Raw genomic sequence first — 26,513 nt, 5'->3', positions numbered from 1 at the left:
TAACTTTACAATTAGAATAACAAATTTAAAAATATATTCATATAGCTTTATTTTTGTTTTGATTTTTATAAATTTTTATGTTTGGCATGACATATTTACAACTCTTAATTAGATAGTCACTTGAAAAAAAATTTTGACCTGAGAAGCTAAGTTGTGAAAAGTAAGGTTGTCACAGGAGGCAGTGACCCTTACATCGCAACTTCCTGCTGGAATAAAGTCCTATCTACCAGGCATATGAGCTTCAGGCCTCTGAAACAACTACTCTCTTTTATTCTTCTTTCCTGTTTTAAAAAGCTTCCGGCAACAAAACAGAACACATTTTGTGATGACAAATGTAGCCGTTGCCACACAGGCCAGCAGGAACCCTATCACATCCAAAGAGTGGTACTGGAACCAGCTGAGGTCATGGGAGGCTGGCCGCAGGTGTTTGGCTCCTTTGTGGCGCATGACAAACTCGATCCAGAAGACTGCTTGATCTAGAGGCTTTACTGGCTGGTCATGATGAATTCTTGATAATTTCATAGCATTCTCCTTATATCTAAAGAAGAAACACAAAGATACCAACATTGAAAGTAAGTTAATTTGCTTACTAGTAAGCCAATCATTCCCATTCAGAGTTGCATTTTTTTTTAAATTAAATAATATGTTTATTGACAGGCCAAAATGGCTAAGTGGTTGTACAGTATGAACAACCCATGTACCTTGACCCATGAACCAAGAGGTCACCATTCGATTCTGAGTCAGGGCACATGCCTGTGTTGCTGGCTCTGATCCCCATTGTGGGGTGTGCAAAAGGCAGCCGATCAATGGTTGGTACTCATTATTGATGTTTCTATCTCTCGCTCCTTCTTCTTTCTTTTCTGAAATGAATAAAAATATATTTTAAAAATATACACAAAAACATTATGCCGTGTGAAAGAAACCAGTTCCAAAGGATCATATATTATATGATATGTTATGAAATGTTCAGAATGACCTATCTATAGAGATAGAAAGTTGATCAATGTTTGCTTGGGTGAGAGAGATGAGAAGTGACTGATCAGGCATATGATATGTCTTTTTGGGATGACAAAAATACCCTATGTTTATATTATGTTGATAGTTTCCTAGCTTTGTAAGCATACTACATATATTTGAATTATGCAATTTTTAATATGGTATTTATGGTATATGAATAATATTTCATAAAATCTGTTTAAATGATTATAATAAAATGTTTTTGAATGTTATTATATTTATAGTTTCAGAGATTTTAGGTATTGAATTTATTTAGGTAAAAAATTTATCATTTTTCCTTATAGTTATCACTCTTTTATGTATTTTAACATGTTTTTAAAAAATGTGTCCTTATAATTATCTACATAACTTTATATTATTGGATAGAAAATTGTTGCACTAGATGGATCCCCATTAAATACATCTGGTTAAAATGCAACTTTGAAGTAAATGTGTGGTCAAAAATAAAAGTAGATTTAAGATGGGTTAACTTATGTCAGTAATGTCAAAATTAGCCTCTTAAAAATGAGATGAAACTAAGATACATTATTGACAAATAATCCATCCTATCATAGAAAAATGGAATATGAAAATTGACTGTCACACCACCATAAAGCTGGCAGCGCCCAGTCCCCTCAGCCCCACCAGAGATTACTATGACAAGTGGACTGAGAAGGTTTTCAGCAAGAGTGAGACACAAGAGTGAGAATCAAGAGTGAGAAGCAAGGGTGAGAAGCAAGCCTTGGTAGGATCTAGGGAGAGCCGGCGGGCTCAGGGCCCATACTGCTTAAGGAGGCCCTTAGAGTTTGGTTCTGAAACCTCAGTGACCCACTCCAGCATAGACTGGGGAGGGAGTTCCACTGCTGCCCACCCAGTGCCAGGTCCCCGGTTAAGGCAGCAGTTCTAAGTTGTAGCCACGGGGCCTGTCGGGGCTCTCTCATCCCGGACCATCATGGCTGAGCTCTGTTGGAGGCGGAGAGCGCCTCCAGGATCACTGTCTGCCCCTCTGTAGCCTGCAGACACCAATGGAGCGAGCATGGTTGAGCATTTTAATGAAAATGGGATGCCATGACTGTGTCCTGGTCCCCAGCCAGGAAAGGGTAGAAAGATTCGGGGGCACAGCTTCAGGACCCTGTTAGGGGCTTGGGAGGGGCTGGGAACAGAGGGCCCTGGTTTCCAGGCTGACAGCAGGACGGACCTGAGTTGCCTCCAGTCACTGTCATCTGCCCAGTGCTGGACTGTGGGCCCTCACTCTGGACCCCAGCCATACGAGGCACTGGCCTGGGTATGGTTTTCCTGTTATCTGGCTGGAAGTATAGGAGGCAGTAGAATTAGAGTCATGATTGTAATTTAATTTCTCCAAACTCAGAGATATTTTCTTTCCAAATACATCAGGGGCCAGGAAATGTTCAAAGAACTGGGGAACCATTCCCAAGTGAGGAAAGGAAGTCATAGAATGTATATACTATTGCTACAAGTACAGTATTTCCTACTACTTACAACAAATACAATGTAATGTATTAGATGCCTTCCTATTGCATAAAGTACGTATTCTCCTAGAGTAGGGGTGTCGAACTCAATTAGAGAAGGGGCCAAAATCTAAAATCCAGCCTAAATCGCGGGCCGAATGGTTTACTGAACAGTCATAAACTGTCATTGTGATGGAAACGCAGCGGAGTGCAGTGATGACAGCGCGGTGCGGGCCACATTGCAAGGCCTGGCGGGACGGATTTGGCCCGCGGGCCTTGTGTTTGACACATGTGTCCTAGAGTAATACTGGTAGGTATGTTATAGTTATGAGTATGTCATAGCCAATCTATACTAATAAAAGTGTAATATGCTAATTAGACAAGAGACCTTCCAGGAGACCTTCCGGACCTCTTTCCAGATAAAGCCATGGTGGTGGGGCCGAGGCAGAGGAGGTTAGGGGCAATCAGGCCAGGAGGTGAGGGAAGTTGGGAGCAATTAGGCTGGTGGGGGGGGGGGGTGAGCAAGTCAGCAGGGGGGACAAGTTGAGGGTGAGCAGGCAGGCAGGGGGGGCAGTTAGGGGCAAGCATGCTGGCAATGGGGGTGAGGCAGGGGGGGCAGTTAGGGATGAGAAGGCAGGCCGGGGGTGGGGGGCAGTTGGGGATGAGAAGGCCAGTGTGGTGGCAATTGGGTGAGCAGGTCAGTAGGCAGAGTAGTTGGGGCAATCCAGCAGGCAGGCAGGTGAGCAGTTAGCAGCCAGCAGTCCAGGATTTCAAGAGGGATGTCCGACTGCTGGTTTAGGCCTGATCCCACATGGGATCCCAGATTGGAGAGGGTGCAGACAGGGCTGAGGGACCTCCCACCCCTGCACAAATTTTGTACACCAGGCCACTAGTGTATAAATACTATTTACAAAAATCATGTAATACTTACGAAGGGTCACTAATGACAGTCTTCAATGCATTGAGCAAATCTGCACTTGAAATAGTGTTATAGTCCAATCTGACAGCTGCTCCCTTGGTCTTCATGTGAGCAATGTTATCAGGTTGATCCGCAAACAAAGGGAGGCCCACCATAGGGATCCCATGGGAGATCGCCTCATAGATGCCATTGGTTCCACCATGAGTTATAAAGGCTTTGGTTTTTGGATGACCTAGGATTGGGTGAATTTCAGAAAATTATGAGCTATAAATCTTGGAAATGATAGTTGTGCAATAAAGGCAGAGAGAGGCATTATATTTAGTAACAGATTGCTCTACAATTCAAACTGTATTAAAGTATCTTTCAGAACTCATAGGAAGTGGTACCTAAGTCTACTGGAGAGACAGTGAAGGCTTACCTAGAAGATTAGTGTGTTTCTTTTGACTTGAAATGAATACAGGTTGCCAGTAGACAAATGGAAAGAGAATATTCTGGATTGTAAAAAGTGTATGCCAAAAAAAAGTGGTGGTGCATGTTGAAATATATTCTCTTTATAAAACAGTGAAGTCAGAGTGTGGTGTGTAGCAGACAGTGGCATGGCGGTGGCACAGGAATCAGAGGAAGGAAAGCTATCCTAATAATAAAAACCCGGAGTTGTAATGATCAGTAAACACTGAGGCTTGACCAACTGGAAGTGTGGCAACCCAGTGCTGACTACTTCCACTGCAGGTGCAGTGTCCTTGTACTGACTGCTGTGGGTTCTGCAAATCAGGGCCAGAGAGACACCTGAAGAGAGAAGCAGGGACTGATCCATTGCCTCTGAAGCAGCTTTTGATCAGCACTTGTCTCTCTCTTTCTCTCCTAGTCTGAATAGCAGCTGCATCTCCTTTTCTTTCTAGGCCTCTACTGGGGTTGTTGATCAGCACTGCCTTTCTCATTGTGCCCCATTGATAGGGTGAGAGACGCTGACTGGCATAGAAACTGACCAATCACAACCAAATCTGGGTGCTATGGAGAGCCAATGGCTGCCTAGCACACAGAGCTTTTGAAGCTGACTGGCATAGAAACCAACAAATCAGAATCAAATTGGCAGCAGAGGAGGGCAGTTGGGGGTGAGATCGGGCTGGCAGGGGAGGGCCTTTGAGGGTGAGATCAGGCCAGCAGGAGAGGGCAGTTGAGGGCAACTAGGCCAGTAGGGGAGGGCAGTTAGGGGTAATCAGGCTGGCAGGCAGAGGCAGTTAGGGGTGATTAGGCAGGCAGTCAGGTGAACAGGCAGGCAGGTTCCAGATTGTGAGAGGGATGTCCAACTGCCGGTTTAGGCCAATTGATGTCCCTGCTGGCAGTTGGACATCACTCAATGTTTACCCAAATGGAGATGGTTCAGGCTGGGCTGAGGGAACCGTCCATTGTGCAAGAATTTCTTGCAACAATCCTCTAGTAAATTATAATGAAATATGTTATTTCTTCAGAAAGAGATATTAATTTTTTCCCCAATGGATAATAGAGAGTCACTGGTATTTTTCAGGGGCACTTGTAAACCCTTACTGTGATATTTTTCAGGGACACTTGTACACCCTTACTGTGGGTTAAACCATTGGTGTAAGGAGAGAATTAGGAGGCAGACTGACAAATGGGAAAATGTTGAGATATTCCCTCTGAGAGGAATTACACTTGAAATAAAGATCTTTTGATTATGGCCATAAGGAAGTGGCTGTGTAAAATAAGATGCCAACTGTTATAGCTTATCCTTTCCCCCTAAGACTGGGAAAGAAATATTGGGAAGTTCATTTTTATTTTTGAGGTTTTCAAGAAGAAATGTGCAATACATTTCTATCCTAGTGAACTGTTTTATCATTCTGGTTGACTTGATTCTGATTTCAGGGTTTTCCAGAATCTTACCAAGAAGGTCATTCTGGGGGATCCATTTATAGAGCCGAGTGTTTGGCCCTAAGGTATCTGGTTTTTTGCCATCATATCTCCATATAACCTGTTAGGGTAAAGAAAGTAATGTATTACTTGAGTCAAACTGCAGAGCTATATCATTTTAGAATTCTAAATAGGTTAAGATACATCTAGTTAAACCACTGATATATTACAGGTAAAGAAATGAGGACAAGACATGTTGATAATGAGAACCAATTAAACCTATTGTTATAAGAGATATAGGTACTCATATTGTGGGTTACTTATTTTTATATTCAGTCAGGTATCAATGCAGTCAGGATGTTTCACACTTTGGGGTTAGATCAATGAAATTGAGAATCACCAATACAAGCATATAAATTTTTTTAGGTAATCATATAATTGTAGTACAAAACACAGCTAATTAATAGTCTACACATTTATTTTATTTATTATTCTAGCTCTCATCATCTAGATTTAATGTTAACCTGTTTGTTTATTTTTGAATGATGGGGAAGTGGTTTACTTATATTCACTAATTTCATAAATTATCTTTGAGTTTTACATCATTTGCTTTGCAAAATCAATGCAATCAGCTATTTGTTAGAATCAAATCATTCTGATATTTAATAGATTATTAAGAATAATAAATAATACTTGCTTAATTAATATATTTACCTTCTTTTAGTTTTCTATTTATTAATCACCACTTTTAAGTGGTAACTTTTACCCAAATCCAGTATTATCACTTTAACTAGGATGGGAAATTTTCTTAAAATGTAGAAAAGCCATTGGCACTTTATAAATAATAGTTTACCTGTTGAAAAGATTATATATAATGATGATGATAAATTTAATTAATTTGACTGTGAATATTTCAAAACATGCTACAATGCACTGACAGCATTGATTAATATGGTTAATGAATTATAAATAGCCAAGCAATTTGTAAGTCCACCAGTAAGCTGGATTCTAGTTTGTAAGTGGTTAACATTTCTTTTCTATGTGAGTGTTAAAGTTACTTCCAGTTCTCAGCAAATTTGCATAGGTGATAGGGAGGAAGCTACATAAGTTAGGAAACTAAAAGTAATTCACTATTACCAGGATACTTCAAATATATTTTATATATTAGCATAATTCACTACCATAATTTATGGGAAGGAGGAGCATCTGAAACTGTCCCACACTAGGCTTGCTTTTGGTTGACTCTTTTATCTCCTTCTCATCTTCTTCCTCCTCCTACTTATATCCCTCTTCATCCTCCTCTCCCTTCATCTCCTCTCCCCCCCTCCATGTTCTCCTCCTCATCTTCCTCCCCCACCAGTTCATCTCTCTTTTCCTCCTCCTCTCCTTTATCTCCTCCTCCTCCTCTTCCTCCTCTTCATCATCATCATCATCATCATCATCATCATCTTTTTCCTCTTTCTCCTCCTTCTTCATCAGAAGTCATTATTCTGATGGGTTGTTTAGGAGCCACATAGTATACAGCACTGGGTCATCTGGAGGGCTGAACCCACCTCCACCCTTGCTTTTATGTGTTCCTGCTTTAGAATTTAGCAGGGCACAGGTCATCAGGAAGGTTCTTTTTCCTTTTACAGGATGTTTTTGTTTTTTGTTTTTTCTCTCATGGTGGCTGGCTTAGATACTTTGTTGCAACTTGGTGAGCCCTGAATATCCTTACTCTGAATATCACCTTGCAACACTGAATATACCTAATCCAAAATTCAGGGAAAGTAGGAGAGGCCTGGATTACCAGGCAAGTCTAAATTTTAGACTGTTATCATTCCCCATTTAATGTTAAAATCTAAGTCCATTCTGAGAACATCTGTAGTGTGTACAGTACTCTAGAATGCTGCAAGGAAATGAAGGAATAGGATTTGGTGATATCTGTTACTGTCCTATAATACTATTATCAAACCAAATTTCACACTATACTTTTGAAATATACTTCTTTGTGACCAGAATGCAAATGCCAAAGTTATCATCCATCAAAAACACCCTCTGTACTACTTTAGCACCTGGCATGTGTATTTTGTTTTTAAAATTGATATCTAGGATCATAAAAGCTATCCTAATACTTTACCTTCCATGTAGACATTTCTTAATCAGACCCTTTACAGAGTTTAACACACTCATTAGTTTTCTGCTCTAAGGTAGTTTATCTAACCTTTTGTGGAAGCTGGGCAAGCGCTGATGCAATCACATTGGCTCTTTCTTCTGTCATGTTAGTGACCATTGACCCCAGTGAAAACACCACAATACCATTTTCTCCAGAGCTCTGGGCAAACTCTTCCATTTCCTGGGAAGGAAAATTTTTTTTCCATTACAAAAGTAGCATAGTGAACACTAAAGTTTTGCTACAAATAGCCAAAGAGAAAATTAAGTATCATAAGAAGTTATTAGTATAGTTCTTGTTATTTTAATCCATTAAAAAACTAAGTGATGCTGAAACCGGTTTGGCTCAGTGGATAGAACTTCGGTCTGTGGACTGAAAGGTCCCAGGTTCGATTCTGGTCAAGGGCATGTACATTGGTTGTGGGCACATCCCCGGTAGGGGGTGTGCAGGAGTCAGCTGGTCAATGTTTCTCTCTCATCGACGTTTCTAGCTCTCTATCTCTCTCCCTTCCTCTCTGTAGAAAATCAACAAAATACACTTAAAAAAAACTAATTGACTTAATAAATGAATTTGGCAATGTAGCAGGATACAAAATTAACGCCAAGAAATCTATGACATTTCTGTACACCAACAGTGAACTTACAGAAACAGAGACTAAAAAAGCAATTCCATTTACCATGGCACCAAAAAAATGAAGATACCTAGGAATAAATTTAACTAAGGAAGTAAAGGACCTATATGCGGAAAACTACACGACACTGAAAAAAAAAGATAGAGGAAGATGTAAACAGATTGAAGAACATACCATGTTCATGAATTGGTAGAATCAACATCATCAAAATGTCCATACTTCCTAAAGCAATCTATAGGTTCAATGCACTCCCCATTAAAATACCAATGGCATATTTCACTGACCTAGAAAGAACTCTCCAAAAGTCCATTTGGAACAATAAAAGACCCCAAATAGCCACAGCAATCCTGAGAAAGAAGAGTAAAGTAGGAGGGATCTCAATACCAGACTTCAAACTGTATTACAAAGCCACTGTTCTCAAAACAGCCTGGTACTGGCACAAGAACAGACATATAGATCAATGGAATAGAATCAAGAACCCAGATATCAACCCAAATCACTATGCTCAAATAATATTTGACAAAGGAGGCACAAATATACAATGGAGTCAAGACAGTCTCTTCAATAAATGGTGTTGGGAAAATTGGACAGATACATGCAAAAGAATGAACCTATATTACCAACTTACACTATACACAAAAATAACTCAAAATGGATACAGGATTTAAACATAAGACGGAAAATCATAAAAATACTAGAGTCATCCACAGGAAGCAAAATCTCAGACATATGCCAAAAGAACTTCTTCACTTATACTGCCCCTAGGGCAATGGAAACTAAAGAGAAAATATACAAATGGGACTACATCAAAATAAAAGACTTTTTTTTTTTTTTTTTTTTTTTTTTTTTTTTTTTTTTTTTTTTTTTTTTCCAGCAAAAGAAACCATCAACACAACAACAGGAAAGCCCACTGTATGGGAGAACATATTTTCAAATGTTATCACTGATAAAGGTTTAATCTCTAACGTCTATAGACAGCTTATACAACTAAATAAAAGGAAAATGAATGATCCAATTAAAAAATGGGCAGTGGACCTAAATGGAATATTTTCAAAAGAAGACAGAAGGAAGGCCAAGAGGCGCATGAAAACATGCTCAAAGTCACTAATTACCAAGAGATGCAAATCAAAACAACAATGTGGTACCATCTCACATCTGTCAGAGTAGCCAACATCAACAAATTAACAAACGACAATTGTTGGCGAGGTTGTGGAGAAAAAGGAACCCCCATGCACTGCTGGTGGGAATGCAGACTGGTGCAACCACTGTGGAGAACAGTATGGAGTTTCCTCAAAAAACTGAAAATGGAACTCCCATTTGACCCAGTAATCCCACTCCTAGGAATATATCCCAAGAAACTAGAAACACCCATCAGAAAGGATATATGCACCCCTATGTTCATAGCAGCACAATCTACAATAGCTAGAATCTGGAATCAGCCTAGGTGCCCGTCAGCAGATGATTGGATCAAAATACCATGGTGCATCTACACAATGGAATACTATGCTGCCATAAAAAAGAAGGAATTCACATCATTTGCACCAACCTGGATAGAATTGGAGAACATCATGCTATGTGAAATAAACCAGTCAATGAAAGAGAAATACCATATGACCTCACTCATTTATGGATAATAAAGAACATTATAAACTGTGAACCAAAAGATAGATATAAAGACAGTAAAGCAACAAGCAGACTGTCAAATTACAGCGGGGAGGGTAGGGAGATCTGGAGGAGATAATAGATCAACCGAAGGACTTGTATACATGCATATAAGTACAAACAATGGACACAAAATTCTGGGGAGGAAGGGTATGTATGGGAGGGGGAGCAATGTTAAAATATGTACACAGATAATTTAATAAAAGAAAAATAAAAAGAAAAGAAAAGAAAAAAAAGAAAATTACTGCCAATTGGCAAGTTAATCATGTTGTATATGATAATAAATGTAGGTATGTACAACTGTACTAATCAGTATAATAGATACAATTATAACTTATCTAGGTTTCTTAGCTGTGTACACAAAACTAAGTTTGCCTACCATGGTTGTGGAAATTTTTTTGAGCATAAAAAATAGTCAAGGTTTTAGAACAATAGTATTATTAATCTCTTATGTGTGTGCTCTTGTTCTATTACAAACTATTTAACACATTTCTATAACATAACACTTATTACTTTTCCCTTTTGTTCAACTATTATATATTTTTTTAATTTCTATTGTGCATCATAAATGCTTGAAAAGGCTTCCTGTTTTTAAAGAAAAGTAGCAAATTTAATATAAAAGTACAAAATATAAAAGATCATGAATATAATGTTTTATTATCAATTAATTATGTTGAGTAAAGTATGCAAGATCTATCATACCACATACTGCTTCTACCTCTCAATAAACCTTGAAATGCCTTGGTAGTGCCTTGCTGTATTGAAAAAAGGGGCATTTAAAAAAATGCTGTTATTCTATTTCTATGGTCATCAGAAACCTCAATTTCTACCAGAGTTTTGAGTTCAAGCAGTGTTATTTACATGCTCACAATAAACATGTTTAAGTGTGGTTGAAAAAAAAATACACATAATATACTTTTCATCTTAACTATTTCAAGTGTATAATTCAATAGTATATATATTCTATTGTTGTATAATCCATCTCCAGAACTTTTTCATCTTGAAAATTTTTACTATATATTTCTTAAACTGTAATTCTCCATTTCCCATTTTAAAAGTCCCTGACAACTATCATTCTTCTTTATGTTTCTATGAATTCGACTAGTCTAAATCCCTTATATGTAAGTGGAATCATGCAGTATTTGACTTTTTGTGTGTGTCCTTTTACACTTAGCAAAATGTCTTTAAGTTCATCTAAGTTATAGCACGTGTTAGAATTTCCTTAAATTTTAAGACTTAGTAATGTTTGTCGACATTACTGAGCCACCAGAAAGACAACAAGTGGCCCATAGAGCATAATTAATCCTGAAATATTTCAGGAGGTAAAAATCACAAAACTGATACTTTCATTTTTCAGGGACATCATGAGAAGGCAGGGTTCTTTGAAAAAGATAATGAGGGGAAAAATAGAAGGCACCAGGAAGGAAGATGATCAAATATGAGATGGAGTGACTCCATAAAGAAGCCATAGGCATGAGTCTAAAAAGAGTTGAGAGGGCTTTTAAAAGTAGGATTTTGTGGACATCATTAATTCATGAGGTCCTCAGGGTCAGAGCTGACTCACAGCACATAACACATATTATATTATTGTGTGTATTGATTGTTTATTGTTTTATCTATCACCTAGAGGCCCAGTGCACTAAATGCATGCATGGGTAGGTTCCCTAGGCCTGGCTGGCAATCAGGGATAATCTGGCCTTTCAGCTGCTGGCCAGGTTTTTTTTTCTGGTGCCAGCTGGGGCCTTCCTTCATTTTGTGCTGTCTCCTGGTGTTCAGCACTCATCATAGTGAGTGATCGAACTTCCAAATTCCCAAGGAGACACTTTGCATATTAGACACTTTGCATATTACACACTAGAGGCCCAGTGCTCAAAATTTGTGCATTGGGGGGGAGGGTTGTCCCTCAGTCCAACCTGCATCCTCTCCAATCTGGGACCCCTTGAAGGATGTCTGAATGCCCGTTTGATCCCAACAGTATCGGGCCTAAACGTGCACTCAGTCATCCCTCTCACAATCCAGGACTCCTGCTCATAACTGCTCAACTGCCTGCCTTCCTAATTGCCCCATAATCATTTCTGCCTGCCAGCCTGATCACCCTCTAACCACTCACTCCCCTGACCGCCTGATTGATGCCTAACTGCTTTCTTGCCAGCCTGGTCGCCCCTAACTGCCCTCCCCTGATGGTCTAATCACCCCAACTGTCCTCCCTTGCAGGCCTGGTCCCCTCCAACTGCTCTCTCCTATAGGCCTTGACCCCCCAACTGCCCTTCCTTGCAGGTCTGTCCCCTCTCAACTTCCCTCCTCTGCTAGCCATCTTGTGGTGGTCATCTTGTGTCCACATGAGGGCAGGATCTTTGACCACATTGGGGCAGCCATTTTACGTGTTGGAGTGATCAATTTGCATATTACTCTTTTATTAGATAGGATAGAGGCCTGGTGCATAGGTGGGCGCCAGCTAGTTTGCCCTGAAGGGTGTCCTGGATCAGAGTGGGTGTTCCCTTGGGGCTTGGGGTAGCCTGGGCAAGGGTCCTGTGGTAGTTTTTCAGGCCAGCCACCGCCCCCAGACAACCCAAGCAGAGGCCCTGGTATCTGGGATTTATGTATCTTCTACAGTTGAAACTTTGTAGCCTGGAGCAGAGCCAAGCCTTCTGCTTGCTTGGTGGCCACAGCCATTTCTGTTGAGATTTATTTACCTTCTATAATTGAAACGTTTTAACCTTAAGCAGAAGCCTGGGGCGGCAATGGCTATGATGTGTGTTGGAAAGCTGTGCTTCCTCCACTGCCGGGGAAACCCAAGCCTCCTTCCTATTCTCCATTACCTCAGCCATCTTGTTTGGATTTATATTCATATTTGCTCCTGATTGGCTGGTGGGTGTGTTGGAGGTACGGTCAGTTTGCATATTACTCTTTTATTAGATTGGAATGCTCTTGAGTTGATTTTTATCTTTTGGCTCTTGTGAAAAGTGTTATGAATATGATTCTAATGTCACTGTTTTGGAATATAATCAGAAGCTCTATTGCTGGATCAAATGATAATTGTTTTTTTTTTTTTTTTTTTTTGAGGAACCTCCATTCTCTTATTATCAGTGGCTGCTTTGAAGATACTTAATTCCTCAGTTCCTTAGAATATACAATTGATAAACTTAAATTCCCTTATTACATATTCTTTTGCTAGTGTATGTTTGTGTGTGTGTGTGCACACGCTCGCATGTATATGCATGCTCACACACACACGTGTAAGGAAAAAATAAATTAGAGCCAGTAGTCAGTATTGAAGAGGAAATGCTTTTAGAGATTCTTCACTTATAATGTTATTTTATATAATAAAGAGGTACTATACAAATTGACCATCATTCCAACATTGAGCACCCCCATGTGGTCAAAGTTGGCTGTACCCATGTGGACACCAGATTGCCCTCACAAGATGGCCAGCAGAGGGCAGTTGTGAGTGATCAAGTCAGCAAGGAAGAGCAGTTGGGAGGGCCTAGGCCTGCAAGAGAGGGCATTTGGGAGTGATCAGGCTTATGGGAAAGGAAAGTTAAGGGAGACAAATCCTTCAGGGGAGAGCAGTTGGGGGATACCAGTCCAGCAGGAAAGGACAGTTAGGGACAATCAGTCTGGCAGGGGAGAGCTGTTAGGGGTGATTAGGCCAGTAGGGGAGTACAGTTAGGGGCAATCAGGCCGGCAAGAGAGGGCAGTTAAAGGTGACTAGGAAGGCAGGGGAGAGCAGTGAGTGGCAATAGGGATGGCAATGGAGCAGTTAGGTGTCAATCAGGCTGGAAGGGGAGTGGTTAAGGAGTGATCAGGCTGTCAGGCAGAAGCGGTTAGGGGCAATCAGACAGGCAAGAGGTTGGGAGCCAGCAGTCCTGGATTGTAAGAAGGATCCCAGATTGTAGAGGGTACAGGCTGGGCTGAGGGACACACACACACCCTTGTGCATGAATTTTGTGCACCAGGACTCTAGTTAATTAATAATACATATTCTTATAATGAGGCTACACAACAGGATCTTAACTCACTTTATTTTTTATTGTAGTTCTACTAATTACTTTTGTTTATGATTGTCAGAATTTTCTGTAGAATTATTTAAGTACATTCATTAGTATTTTATATCTTTGACTATGAATACTAAGAAAAAGTTCATTATAATTAGAATGATTTTATATCTTTTTTATCTCATCTCTATTATAATTTATAGCTCATCTTAACTTTTGTTTTTTTTGCCAGATTCTCCCAAGCTTCCCCTCTAAATCATTAAAAGCTTTTATTGAAGTATGGTTGGCATACTATATTATATTTGTGTCAGGTGTGCAATGCAGTAATTTGATATTTATATTCTTTACTATGTGATAAGTCTAGTAACCATCTCACTGCACAAAGTTATGATAAGTATTATTGATTATATTCCTTATGCTGTACATTAAATTCCTGGGATTCATTTATTTTATAACTAGAAGTATGTCCTCTTCCCCTTTCCCCCCATTCCCAATCCCCTTCCCTCTGGCAATCATTTCTCAATATAAAAGGCTAATATGCTAAGAGTCCAATTGTCTGGGTAATGAGGTCATGTAGCAACACCCGGCTTCCTCTCCCTAGCCACTAGGCTCCTTATAGTCTTCTGCTCAGGAACATGAGGTGCTTTATAGCCAGGTGGGAACATTACATACGTGCCTCATCTCATTTCATCCTCACAGAAGTTCAGGAGTATGTAGATAGGAGATTCTGTGGAATCCTGTTTTCTTTTCATTAGCCAGAAAAAATAGATTTAGAAAGCTTAGAAACATGACCCAACTGAAAAGAAGTAAGAAATGGTGGAACTTGAAAATGACTTCAGGTTTTCTAACTGCACAGAATATAGTCAAACACTGCTGCAGTTACATATTTTACCTTTTTTCATTCCTGCGTTATCTACAATAATAATCTGCTTCATGTTGATATTTACTGCTGTGTTTCTGACAATTACCTGAAGGAGAAGTTGGGGTGCTTCACTGAGCTGGAAAGGTTTAGCTACATTAGATAGCAGATCTAATTCAGAAAGCTTATTCTCTCTATATATTAAAAGCTAACTTGACTCATGCATTGGTAATGCATCTAAAACTCTTGCTGGTGCCAATCACATGATTGCTGTTCTATGTGTCAATGTTGATCATGAATTTGATTGACACTTCTAACATAGAAAAAAAAGGGTGAGTAGTAATATTAAAATATTTCTTCTAATTAATCTCCTTTCATTGTGCATGAATTTGTGCACTGGGCCAAATTAGTATATAATTTGTATCTATAAGTCTAAATGTCTGTTTCTGTTTTTTTTTAAGTTACACATATAAGTAAAATCATATAGTATTTGTCCTTTTCTGCCTGATTTATTTAACTTAACATAATACCCCCCTAGGTCCTTCCATGTTGTTACATTTAGCAAGATGTGATCCTTTAATATTTGTGAGTAATTTTTCATAGTATGTATAGACCACATGGATTTTACCCATTTATCTATTGATGGACTCTAAGGTTGCTTCCATATCTTGGCTATTGTAGTTAATGAACATGGGATGTATATATCTTTTCAAATTAGTGTTTTTGTTTACCTCTGATAACATAAGTGTAATTGCTGGGTTGTGTACTATTCTATTTTTAATTTTTTGAGGAATCTCCACACTGTTTTCTATAGTGGCTCCACCAATTTACAAACTTGCTCCATGCACAGGAATTCCCTTTTCTCTACCTTCTTGAAAACACTATTATTTGTTGACTGATATCTGGATATTAATTTTTATACTGTTATTTTACTTAATCTATTTATCAGTTCTAGTAGTTTTTTTGTGTGGAATACTTAGGGTTCTCTATATACAGTATCATGTCATCTGCAAATGGTGACAGTTTTACTTCTTCATTTCCAATATAAATGCCCTTTATTTCTATTTCGTTTGTGATTCCTGTAGCTAGGACTTACAATACTATATAAATTAGAGGTTGAGCAATAGTGGGCATCACTGTGTTGTTTTTGATTGTAGAAGAAAAGCTTTTCGCTTTTCATCATTAAATACAATATTACCTATGGCTTTTATTGAGAGTTTTTGTCAGGAATGGATGCTGGATTTGTCATATATGTTTGACTGTAACTATTGGAATGACCATATGAGTTTTATCTTTGGTTTTGTTGATGTTGTCTACCACATTGATTTTTTTGTGTGGATATGGAACCATCTTGCTTGCTAGAATACATTTCACTTGAGCATGTTGTATAATCCTTTACATATTGTTGAATTCATCTTGCTAATATTTTGTTGAAAATATTCACGTCTATTTTTATCAGAGATATTTATTGTCTTGTGATTTTTTTGTATTGTATTTGTCTGGTTTTGCTATCAGGATACTGTTGACCACTTTCATAGAATGAGTTTGGGAATATTATTTTCTTTTCAATACCTCTGGAATATGTTGATTAGGATAGGTACTAAATGCTTGGCAGAATTAAATGATCTGTAGAATTTATTTGTGAAATCATCTGGTCCTGAACTTTTGTTTGTTGGGAGCTTTTATAAAAAAATTATTATTTCAATTTCCTTGCTAGTAATTGATATGTTCAGTTTTTATGCTTCTTCCTGGTTCATTCACTGAAGGTTGTATGTTTCTTGTATAGCTCTTTTTCTGGAGATTTCTTCTATTCTTTCATTTGGGGCCTGTTCCTTTATCTCCCTATATTTGTTGTCTCTTTGTATTTGTTTGTATGTATTAGACCAATTTGCTTTGACTACCAGTCTTTCGTATTTCCTCATTTGTTTACTTTCTGTGTTTATTTCTAGGATTTAAATGAAACACCTCTCCTGAACCTGATGGATTGGGTTTGTGTAAGAATGATCTTTGTGTAGTCTGTGTGCTGTGTGAATTCTGCTGGTTTACTGGAATTGAAGTGGTTGCTTAAGGTACCAGAGGATTCTTGCTATGCAGGCTAGCCACAGTGGAGCCAAACATGGGCCAATTTTCTCAGGGTATTCAGCTCTGGGGCACCCTGGTAAGCTGATTGGCTGGATTTGTAGCAGCCAGTGGCATATGGCTGCAGCAATGCAATGAAGTTTGTCTGTTGGAGCCTGGGGATGAGTGTGGGGTGAGTGGCCTAGGGCATTCTATGGTGGCCTTGCAGGTGAGTTGCAGCACATGAATTGAATTCCTGCCCATGCTATCAGTGGAAAGAGAATGTAAACATTGGCATTCACAGGCACCTCCAATCCCACCTCGCTGAATCTCCCAGGGAGCACCTGCCCCACAGTGGGAGAGGTACAACTCACCAAGTTCTAACCCACTAATCTCTCTTTCACCAGCCCATGGTAATCACCATTTTACTACTGTATCTAGTCGGTTTACCATTTTTAGATTTCATATACAAATGATATCCTATATTATTTGTATTTTTCAGTGTGCCTGATGTCACTTAACATAAACATTTATGTTGGCCTAAATGGTAGGATTTGCTCCATTATTAAGATTGAATATTTAGTGTGTATGTGCATGTATCTGTGTGTGTGTGTGTGTGTATGTGTGTATTTCACATAAGTTGTTTACATTTATAGACTCTTATTTATAATGATGGAATTATGGAAATATTTTTGATATCTTATTTTTCTTACTTTTAGAAGTATACCCAGAAGTGGATTTGTGGATCATATGGAAGCTCTATTTAACTTCTTAATAAACCTCCATACTGTTTTTCATAGTCGTTGTACTGATTTTACATCCCCACCAACAGTACACAAGATTCTGTTGTCTTGTAGATCACCAAGTTTTCTTAACACAGCTATTTTGACTTTTTTATTGGGTGAATCATATATCTCCATGTCTGTATTTGTTTGTTTGAGGATTGTTGTACAATGTTTCCTTGATTTTTCATGTTCTTTTGGAATTTTGCATTGCTGTTTTTGTTTTTTTATTTGAATTAGCAGCCACTGCATTGCTGTTTTTGTATTTGAATTAGCAGCCACTTTCAGGGTAGAAATACCTTTTATCAGTACTGCTGTAGACAAGGCTTTTTCAGATCTTATATGATATGCCTTCTCTGTGCTTCATGCTCCCTCTTGTGGAAGAATTCTTGAGCCTGTTTGCCCTCCCTCCATATAAAGCACCAGGACAGATACTGAGTGCCTCCTCTTTCTTTTCCTGAAGGTGGTGCTACAGCTCAAGGGTATGGTTCTTTCCTGTCTGCAAACCCTTGTCTGTATTCTGCTCTTTCTTCCTAGCCTTTTATCAAATCTTGCTCTTGCTGCTGCCTTTTGCAGCATTTACATTGAGCTCGCCAGAGGGAGAAGGTCTGGGTTGGAATGTAGGGCACTGTTGGTGCCCACATGCCAGAATGGGGAATCTGTAAGAAAGGTTTACTGAATGCTTTGAGGTCAGCATTCCTGATGGAGTACAGAATGCATTCAGGAGGAACCATGTCTCTTTACATGCTCTTTACTAATCTTCTTTTCAAGATCTGCTCCCTCTCGCCAGTCACTGAGCTTCTAATTCAATATTCTGGATGCTGTGAGAGAGAAATGAGCTCTTTGGAAGCATCCTGCAAACCAGAGGCAGCTTGGCATCCACTCACAAGCTCTCTATCCCTGTGAAAGAAATCCTGGGCATGGTCAGGCCTTCTTTTGGCCTTACACTGAGCTGCTTTGGAAGAGGAATGATGCTGGCAAAATCAAGCTTTCCTCTCACACACACCAATGCATTCAAATTTGTCTATTTTTTTCTCTCTCTCCAACAGAGTGCTGTAACTTCTCCTTTTGAAATCTGGATTTCTACAAAAGCTCTCTCCTCCAGAGATGACTGCCCAAACCAGGTAAGTACTCCTGGACTGCAGCTAAGAGGGGCTGGAACAAGTCACAATATCCTATAGGTGCCACAGCCAGTACTGGAGTCTTTCTGCCTATTATCTGCTGTGTATGTGGGCAAGACTCTTTCCAGGTCATTTTACTTTGGCACTTTTGTTCGTGGATAAATAAATTTTTATTGTTGAAGGAGGACAATAACAAGGGATGTCTCATGCTCACTTACACCAGATTGTTATTACCACTCCTGAGGTATTATGATCCACTCCCATAGGATGCTCTCCAGCCTTATTGTAGCATTATGCCTTTTGTTTTATTATAATACTTTTCACACTATTTTTATCACTTGCTAATATGATCTCTTTCTAGGTAAAACCACTGCTGTGGGGAGCAAAAACTATGTCTACACGACTCTTCTATATATCTCCCCCCTTATCCTTGCACTGTGCTAGTCTCTTTAAAATTAGTTTTTGAATTAATGGCTTACATTTTTTATGTGTTGAATAATGAAGGCCTTAATTTACCTACCCCTATTTCCAAAGCCTCCTCAATATAGTTCTTTATTTTGCAATGATAGTGACATTCAATTTTTTGAAATAGTATAAAATATATGAGTTTCCAATTGGCAGGTCACTTTACCCATATTCCCATATGTCACTCAGTGCGATCAGATTTTATGAATGAAGAACACAGAATCATTCTTCCTGAAAATGCAAAGAAGAACAAACAAGAATAGTTTTACCTTAGGCAGAGGCTTAGCAGGTTTGCAGTGGAGGCCTCCAACAAATACAAAATTTGGCAAGAGTGGGCGAGGAAACTCAAAATCCCAGTAGGTTCGAATAAGCCATATATCAGCTTTCCCCATTAACTCAAATAATGTAGTGGGTCTTCCTGAAAGGGAAGAAGAAAATAAAAGCTGGGAAAATAAGAATATTGCAATGTGAGTATACCATTTTGTTTTCTTCTTAAAAAAAAAAAAGCTTGGATAATGCAGTTAAAGATGTTTAAAATATCTGTGGTTTAATAGTTCAAGCATCTCTCCATATAAAAGCCCAAGTGACAATTATGACCTGTTGGTCAACTGAAAAAATAGTTAACTCGTCCCTATAATGTGCACTGACCACAATGGGGCAGGCACTCAATGCTGGACCTGCGCCCTGGTGGTCAGTGATGTCCCTTATCCAACCTCCTATGGTTGGCCAACATACCACAGTTCATCCCCTTGGTTGGCTGAGTGGTTAGTCTGATCCCATAGTCAACCTCCTTTGGTCCCTCTCCCCAGCCAGTTTGCCCTGATAAGTCCTAACCTCTGACCATGCCAAGGGACCATAACCATGCACAAATTGGTTCACCAGGGCTCTAGGATTTATATAATATACACTAGAGGCCTGATAAATGAAAATTCATGCACTGGGGGGGTGTTCCTCAGCTTGGCCTGCTCCCTTTCACAGTCCAGAGCCCTCAGGGGCTAGGAGGCAACCCGGCAATCCGGGGAAGGTAACACCTCATCTCATCTCTGCTGCTGCCATTGCTGGCAGTGCAAACCTCGATCCACCTGGTTACGTAAGGCTTGGGTGGCCCTGGGCAGCTGGGGAGCTGCCATCGAGGCTTGCCTGTGCCTCAGGCTGGCCCTGGGCGGCTGGGGGGCTGGTGGACTTGGGGACTCTGGAGGCAGCTGGGCCTGCCTGGGCACCCTGGTGAGGCTGAGGGGACTAGGCATTACCATATTTGAGGGAGGGGTAGTCAATTAGCATATTCCCTCCATATTGGCTGTGGGCACCAACATCTTTGTGACAGCATGAGGTTCAATTAGCATATTCCCTCTTTATTAGATAGGATGTTTTATATCATGATTTTCATAAGTATTAGCAATATACATACAATTTAACAGATTTTCTTCTCTAACATTACATCAGGACATTCACAAGCATAGAAAATGGTTAAACCTAAGCCACTATAGAATTAAACATGTACTTGCTTACTCTATACAGCTGTAGAAGTAATAGATGCAAATGTAAACAACGATTTTAATTCCTCAATCAATTAAATCTACCATATACATGGAAACACTTTTCCCTATATTATTTAATCTAGTTTTTACAATTTAGCAAGCTATTCCTGTTATCCTAGATTTCCCCCCAAAAATAAGGTTTTGAGAGTATGGCACAATTTCTGGCACTATAATTGCATTTGGTTCAATTTTGGAGCCTAATAATACTTGTGTATTACTAAAAACATTTACAAATAACGTCTGGAATATTTTCATAAAGTAAGGTAATAAATGTGCTCACTCTTAATTTTGACTCATTTTGTCTTTAATGAAGGGAGAGTTTTCACAAAATGAAGTTTACTGACTTACATGTACACCCATCAACAAAAGTTTAGTGTTTAAGCAGATCAGTGAAGGAATGTGAAGTCATTAGAAAACTCACATTATAGGTTACTGAGTCTGGAACAGAGCACTCTCTGTCCTGTGTGTGAAAGAACCCTTCAGGTACTGTGGCAAATTAGTTTAGTTTTTAAATCAAACTAAACTATATTAGAGGAAGCAATTCCTCAATGACCTTATAATATAAGCATTTCCATAATATTTGTGAGAATGAAAGATCAGTTTATAATGTTATTTTATTATTTACTTATTAAAGACACATTTCTCTGAATTAATACTTATACTAACCCACCTTTTAGAGCACTAACAAAGTTAGGTTATCATGATACCAAGTAAGGACATGACTTACCTAGTGCTTTGCTGCAAAGCTGATCCCACTTCTCAGTAAATGTTTGGAACCAGAAATCAAAATAAAGTACGTAAATCATATTTTTTACTCGCTCCATGAATGTCATGTGATCACTTAATTCTGACAAGATAACAGGTACGTAGGATGGAGGGAATGGAAGTCCTCCACTGTACCTTTCAATTGTATAGCCAACAGAGAAACGGAGACTGTACACAAAAGGTACTTTAAGTAGCTCAGCCAGCAGCTCACCACAAGGTCCAGCGGCATCTGCAAGAACGACATCAAACCTTGATTCCTGTAGTTTGGTCATAAGTTTCTTATTCAAAACTACTTCTTTACAGAGTGTTTGAATACAGTCATTATATTCCCAAATGATATCTTGCATTAGTGAAAAATAAGTAAAAAATGCATATTTTGGCATATATGTCCACTTAGAGATAATCCGTGTGAAAAGATCCTCAAAATCATCTTTTGTTAAAGACGTAGGATAAATCTCAAATTGAATAGCAGATGGCTTATTGGGATCAACAAGAATCGAAGCTGAGGATGTCAGAACAGTCACTTCATGACCTCTCTGCACAAGTGCATCCAGGATTGTCTTCATGTTGATCCAATGGCTGTATTCTGTGGGCCACACCAGCACCTTCCCACAGCTCCCAGGGCTGAAGTGGCAACTCAGCTGGAGCAGCAGCAGAACTGAAATCCACTTCCTAGGCATCCTGGAGGCACACAGGCTTCTTTTCAAATGGCCGATCCAGTTCCCACGGAGGCTTCTTTTCAAATGGACGATCCCGTTCCCAAGGCTTACGCTTAAGTACAAAAGGCTATCAACCAGGAAGTTAAAATGTAACCTATACACCCACAGAAAATACATTTGATGAATAATCAGAGAATTTTATGGCAAGTCAGAACATTACAAAGTAAATACCTTTGATGAACAGTCAGATAATTTTATGGCAAGTCAGAACATTACAAAGTAATGACCTTATTTTTAATACAAATCTGTGTAGTATCTAAAAGTGGTGTCATCCTGCTGCATCAACTTTGCAGTTTTCCTGTGTTTTATAATTTATTATAGATGAATGTCATTATTATAGGAAGTTAGAGGTAATTTTCTCTGTACTCACTTCTGTGAAGAAAGGGAGATAAGCTATTACACAGCTGACAAAGAATTAACTGGATGACAGTTCCAGAGTTTTTATTTTGTTTATTTATTTTTTAAATTTATCTTTATTGCTGAAAGTATTACTGGTGTTTGCTTGAGGTCCCCCCCCCCCCCCATTGATCACCTTCTCCCATACCTGCCTCTCCCAAACCTTTGACACACTACTGTCTGTGTTCATGGGTTATGCGTATATGCATGTCAATTCCCCTATTAATCTCTACTCTCCAACACACACTAACTACCCCACCTTTCCTCTGACATTCATCATTCCTTTCATGGTTTTATCTCTGCATCTATTTTGTTCATCAGTTTATTTTGTTCATTAGATTCTACATATACATAGCTCATATGATACTTATCTTTTTTAAAACAATATATTTTATTGATTTTCCATAGAGAAGGAAGAGGGATAGAGAGCTAGAAATGTCGATGAGAGAGAAACATTGACCAGCTGCCTCCTGCACACCCCCTGCTGGGATGTACCCGCAACCAAGATACATGCCCTTGACCGGAATCGAACCTGGGACCTTTCGACCAACACTCGATCCACTGAGCCAAACCGGCTTATCTCAATTAGCATAATACTCTCCAGGTCCATCCATGCTGTTGCAAATGGAAAGAGTTCTTTCATGTTTACTGCCATGTAGTATTCCATTGTGTAAATGTACCACAGGTTTTGTTATCTACTCATCAACTAATGGGCCTTGGGCTGTTTCTAAATCTTAACTATTGTTAATTGTGCTGCTATGAATATAGGGGTGTATATATTCTTTCTGATTGGTGTTTCTGGTGTAGTAGGATATATTCCTAGAAGTGGGATCACTGGGTCAAATGGAGGTTCGTTTTTGATTTTTTGAGGACTCTTCATAATGTTTTCCACAGTGGTTGCATCCATCAGTCTGCATTCCCACCAGCAGTTCAAGAGGGTTCCCTTTTTTTCCCACATCCTTGCCAACATGTCATTTGTAGATTTGTTAATGATAGCCATTCTGACAGGTGAGGTGATTCCTAATTGCTCTTATAATTTGCATCTCTCAGATGATTAGTGACTTTGAGCATTTGTTCAAATATCTCTTGGCCTGTATGTCTACTTTGGAGAAGTGTTTAGTTCCTTTGCCCATTTTTTAAGCATGCTAATGTGTTTTTTAAAATAATTTATTATTGTTGAAAATATTACATATATGCCCTTTTTCCCCATTGGCACCAACTAGCCCACCCCCAACTTTCACCTCAATCCTTCACCACCTCATTTTCTAGGTCCATGGGCCATTCATATATGCATACAAGGTTTTTGGTTAATTACCTCCCACCCACTCACATACTCCCACCTTCCCTCTAAGATTCCACTATCTGTTCCATGTTTCCATGTCTCTGGATCCACTCTACTCATCAGTTTATTTTCTTACTTAGATTCCATCTATGAATGAGATGATGTGATATTTCTGTTTCTCTGACTGACTTATTTCACTTAGCAGGATACTCTCTAGCTCCCTTCATTCTGTCTCAAATGGTGATTTTTTTTTTTTTTTCATCCACTCATCTGCTGATGTGCACTTGGGCTCTTTCCAGATCTTAGGTATTGTAAATTGTGCTGCTAGGAACATAGGGATACATACATTCTTTCTTATTGGTATTTCGTTTTCTTAGGATATATTCCTCAAAACGGAATCACTGGGTCAAATGGTAGCTCCATATTTTTTTTTCTTAGGAAAATCCATACTCTTTTCCATAATAGCTGCACTAGCTGACATTCCCACCAGCGTATATTAGGGTCCACTTTTCTCCACATCCTCGGCACTTGTCATTGTTGCCCTGTGGCTACTGGGAGCAGGTGGCTCTCTTTGGAAAAAGGGCCATTTAGGTTTGGATGCATACAAATGACCAAATGTAGGATTCCTGACTACTGCTGTTCCATGTCTCCCTGCACTGCTTCCCCCACCAGCCTCTCTATAGGCACCTCAAGTCTGTACCTCCCTCCTGCACCAAAGCCTCAGGTGAGTAGTTGTAAATGAAAACTCATAAGCACTGGGTTTAGAAAAAAGTAAATTGTGACTTTCTCTCCAACCAGCTCCAATCTGCTGGACTCCACAGTCACCAGTAGACCTTCACAGCTGGATGTTACATGGGCCACAGGTCTCATCTCTGGTGCCGAGGCTGGGTTCTGGGCCTCTGTCTTCAGAGGAAACGGACCCTCCTGTGGCCCAGCATTCCGTCCTCTCTTGGCCTACTGCCCGTGGGAGCTGGGTCAGCTCCTCTCCTGACCTGGCCCTTCCTACTAGTTTGCTTTCTGTCCTTCTTTGATGTATTATAAATCTCTTCCTTAGCTGGACCTCAGTTGGTAATTGCAGGTGAATGTTCTCTACTTTTGCAGTATTTCCCATCTGGCCCTGGGATAAGGTGGGTGACATGCTGCCCATTTAGCTGCCATTTTCTCCTCTGATATTTTAATTTCTTAAAATAAAACTTTGTGAACATATAATTTACCAGTCATACAATTGATTCATATAAAATGTACATTTCAATAGTTCATACTGTTTTCACAGAATATTGCTTCCACCATGATGATCATGTGAAGAGCATTTTCCTACCCCAGTGAAACCTTTACCCTTCACTTGGAAATCCCTAATATCTTACTCTCTAAACTAGGGGTGTTGAACTCAATCAGAGAAGGGGCCAAAATCTAAAATCCAGCCTAAATCGCAGGCCGAATGGTTTACTGAACAGTCATAAACTGTCATTGTGATGGAAACGCAGCGGAGTGCAGTGATGACAGCGCGGTGCCGGCCACATTGCAAGGCCTGGCGGACGGATTTGGCCCGTGGGCCTTGCAATGTGAATAATGTGAATAAACTGAATAATGTCATAGGTGGCCTTTCGTGATTGGCTTCTTTCACTTAGCAAAATAATTTAAAGATTTATTCATGTTACAGCATGTATGCTTTTTATTTTCCAGATATTTCATAATAAAGACATATCACATTTTTTTTTCTTGCATTAGTTGATAAACATCCTTTGCCCCCAATTTTGGTCACTATGAATAATGATTTTTAATATTCATGTGCAAGTTATGACTGAACAAGTTTTCCTTGGGTATACATGTGTTTGTAAATAGCTAAGTGATGTTGTGCCTTATTTTGCAAGAAGTGCATATATATATATATGTACAGACACACACTATACGAACAGTCAATAAGTCCCTTTAGAGTAGGGGTGTCGAACTCAATCAGAGAAGGGGCCAAAATCTAAAATCCAGCCTAAATCGCGGGCTGAATGGTTTACTGAACAGTCATAAACTGTCATTGTGATGGAAACGCAGCGGAGCGCAGTGATGACAGCGCGGTGCGGGCCACATTGCAAGGCCTGGCGGGACAGATTTGGCCCGCGGGCCTTGTGTTTGACACATGTGCTTTAGAGTATGGGTTCTACATTATCAAACCTGCAATTGAGTCCATATATCCATTATCAAAGGCTGCAAGAGGAAAAAAAGCAACCAGTTGAATCGTTTTAGGGGGCTGTGATGTAAAGAGAATTAGTTACTAAAACCAAAGTCTATCATAAACTGCTCAATTTTATATTAGGGAGCAACTAGCTGTTGTTATATTTCTAAGTTAGAATACACTTTATTTTTATTTTTGTTGTTGTTGTCAATCCTCACCCAAAGATATTTTTTTCCATTGATAATTTTAGAGAGAGTGGAAAAGGGAGAGAGAGAGACAGAGACACATAGACTGTTTGCCTCTAGTACAAGAACCCACAACCAAGGTACATGCCCTTGACTCGAATCAAACCCACAACACTTCAGTCTGCAGAGTTACACTCTGACCACTGAGCCCACCTAGCCCAGCTATGGCTCCACATACACTTTAATGGGAAATAAACTGGATGAGGGCAAATGACCTGCTACATTCTTAGGTAACAAATGATACTGAGGCTGGATATACAGTAAATCCAAGGAGTAGAGGGTGCAGGAGTAGGAAGGAGTGGGTAAATGACGGTTAAAAAGATGACGGTTAAAAAGGGGGAGGAGGGCATCTATAATACTTTCAACAACAAATATATATATATTTTATATATATAATATATAATATATATTAAATAATATATATAT

General features: G+C 39.3%; 1 protein-coding gene and 1 long non-coding RNA gene across 4 annotated transcripts; one reads left to right on the top strand and one right to left on the bottom strand.

Annotated features, from left to right (window-relative positions):
* LOC123650952 (UDP-glucuronosyltransferase 2B31-like) lies at nucleotides 1-22,017 on the bottom strand. 3 transcript variants are annotated; one of them, XM_036414777.2, is made up of 6 exons: nucleotides 21,241-22,016; nucleotides 19,245-19,393; nucleotides 7,454-7,585; nucleotides 5,284-5,371; nucleotides 3,397-3,616; nucleotides 1-538 (listed from the first exon to the last, which is right to left on the bottom strand). In XM_036414777.2, the coding sequence occupies exons 1-6, from the start codon at nucleotides 21,956-21,958 to the stop codon at nucleotides 259-261; spliced, it is 1,587 nt and encodes a 528-aa protein (XP_036270670.1). In that variant the 5' UTR covers nucleotides 21,959-22,016; the 3' UTR covers nucleotides 1-258. The 3 variants fall into 3 exon arrangements, with proteins under 3 accessions (XP_036270670.1, XP_036270702.1, XP_036270693.1); XM_036414809.2 differs by lacking the exons at nucleotides 3,397-3,616; nucleotides 5,284-5,371 and having other exon boundaries at nucleotides 395-538; nucleotides 21,241-22,017; XM_036414800.2 differs by lacking the exons at nucleotides 1-538; nucleotides 5,284-5,371 and having other exon boundaries at nucleotides 3,448-3,616; nucleotides 21,241-22,017.
* Nucleotides 22,018-25,298: 3,281 nt separating this feature from the next.
* LOC123651261 lies at nucleotides 25,299-26,452 on the top strand. The gene is made up of 2 exons (XR_006739857.1): nucleotides 25,299-25,615; nucleotides 25,820-26,452. It is a non-coding gene; the product is annotated as an uncharacterized LOC123651261 (long non-coding RNA).
* The last annotated feature ends 61 nt before the right edge of the window (nucleotides 26,453-26,513 follow it).

The sequence above is a fragment of the Pipistrellus kuhlii genome, unplaced genomic scaffold, assembly GCF_014108245.1.
Source record: "Pipistrellus kuhlii isolate mPipKuh1 unplaced genomic scaffold, mPipKuh1.p scaffold_m20_p_1, whole genome shotgun sequence".
In the NCBI taxonomy this organism is placed as follows: domain Eukaryota; kingdom Metazoa; phylum Chordata; class Mammalia; order Chiroptera; family Vespertilionidae; genus Pipistrellus; species Pipistrellus kuhlii.
The sequence above is the reverse complement of the archived record's forward strand: the minus strand, read 5'-3'. Positions and strand labels throughout refer to the sequence as shown.

Bases quoted from the DNA above. Each gene is read 5' to 3' on its own strand.
- LOC123650952 (XM_036414777.2), bottom strand. From the start codon at position 21,958: ATGCCTAGGAAGTGGATTTCAGTTCTGCTGCTGCTCCAGCTGAGTTGC. The intron at 19,394-21,240 runs GTAAGTCATGTC...CTTCCCTTTCAG, and splicing joins GCTTTGCAGCAAAGCACTAG to GAAGACCCACTACATTATTT. The intron at 3,617-5,283 runs GTAAGATTCTGG...ACCCAATCCTAG, and splicing joins CCCCCAGAATGACCTTCTTG to GTCATCCAAAAACCAAAGCC.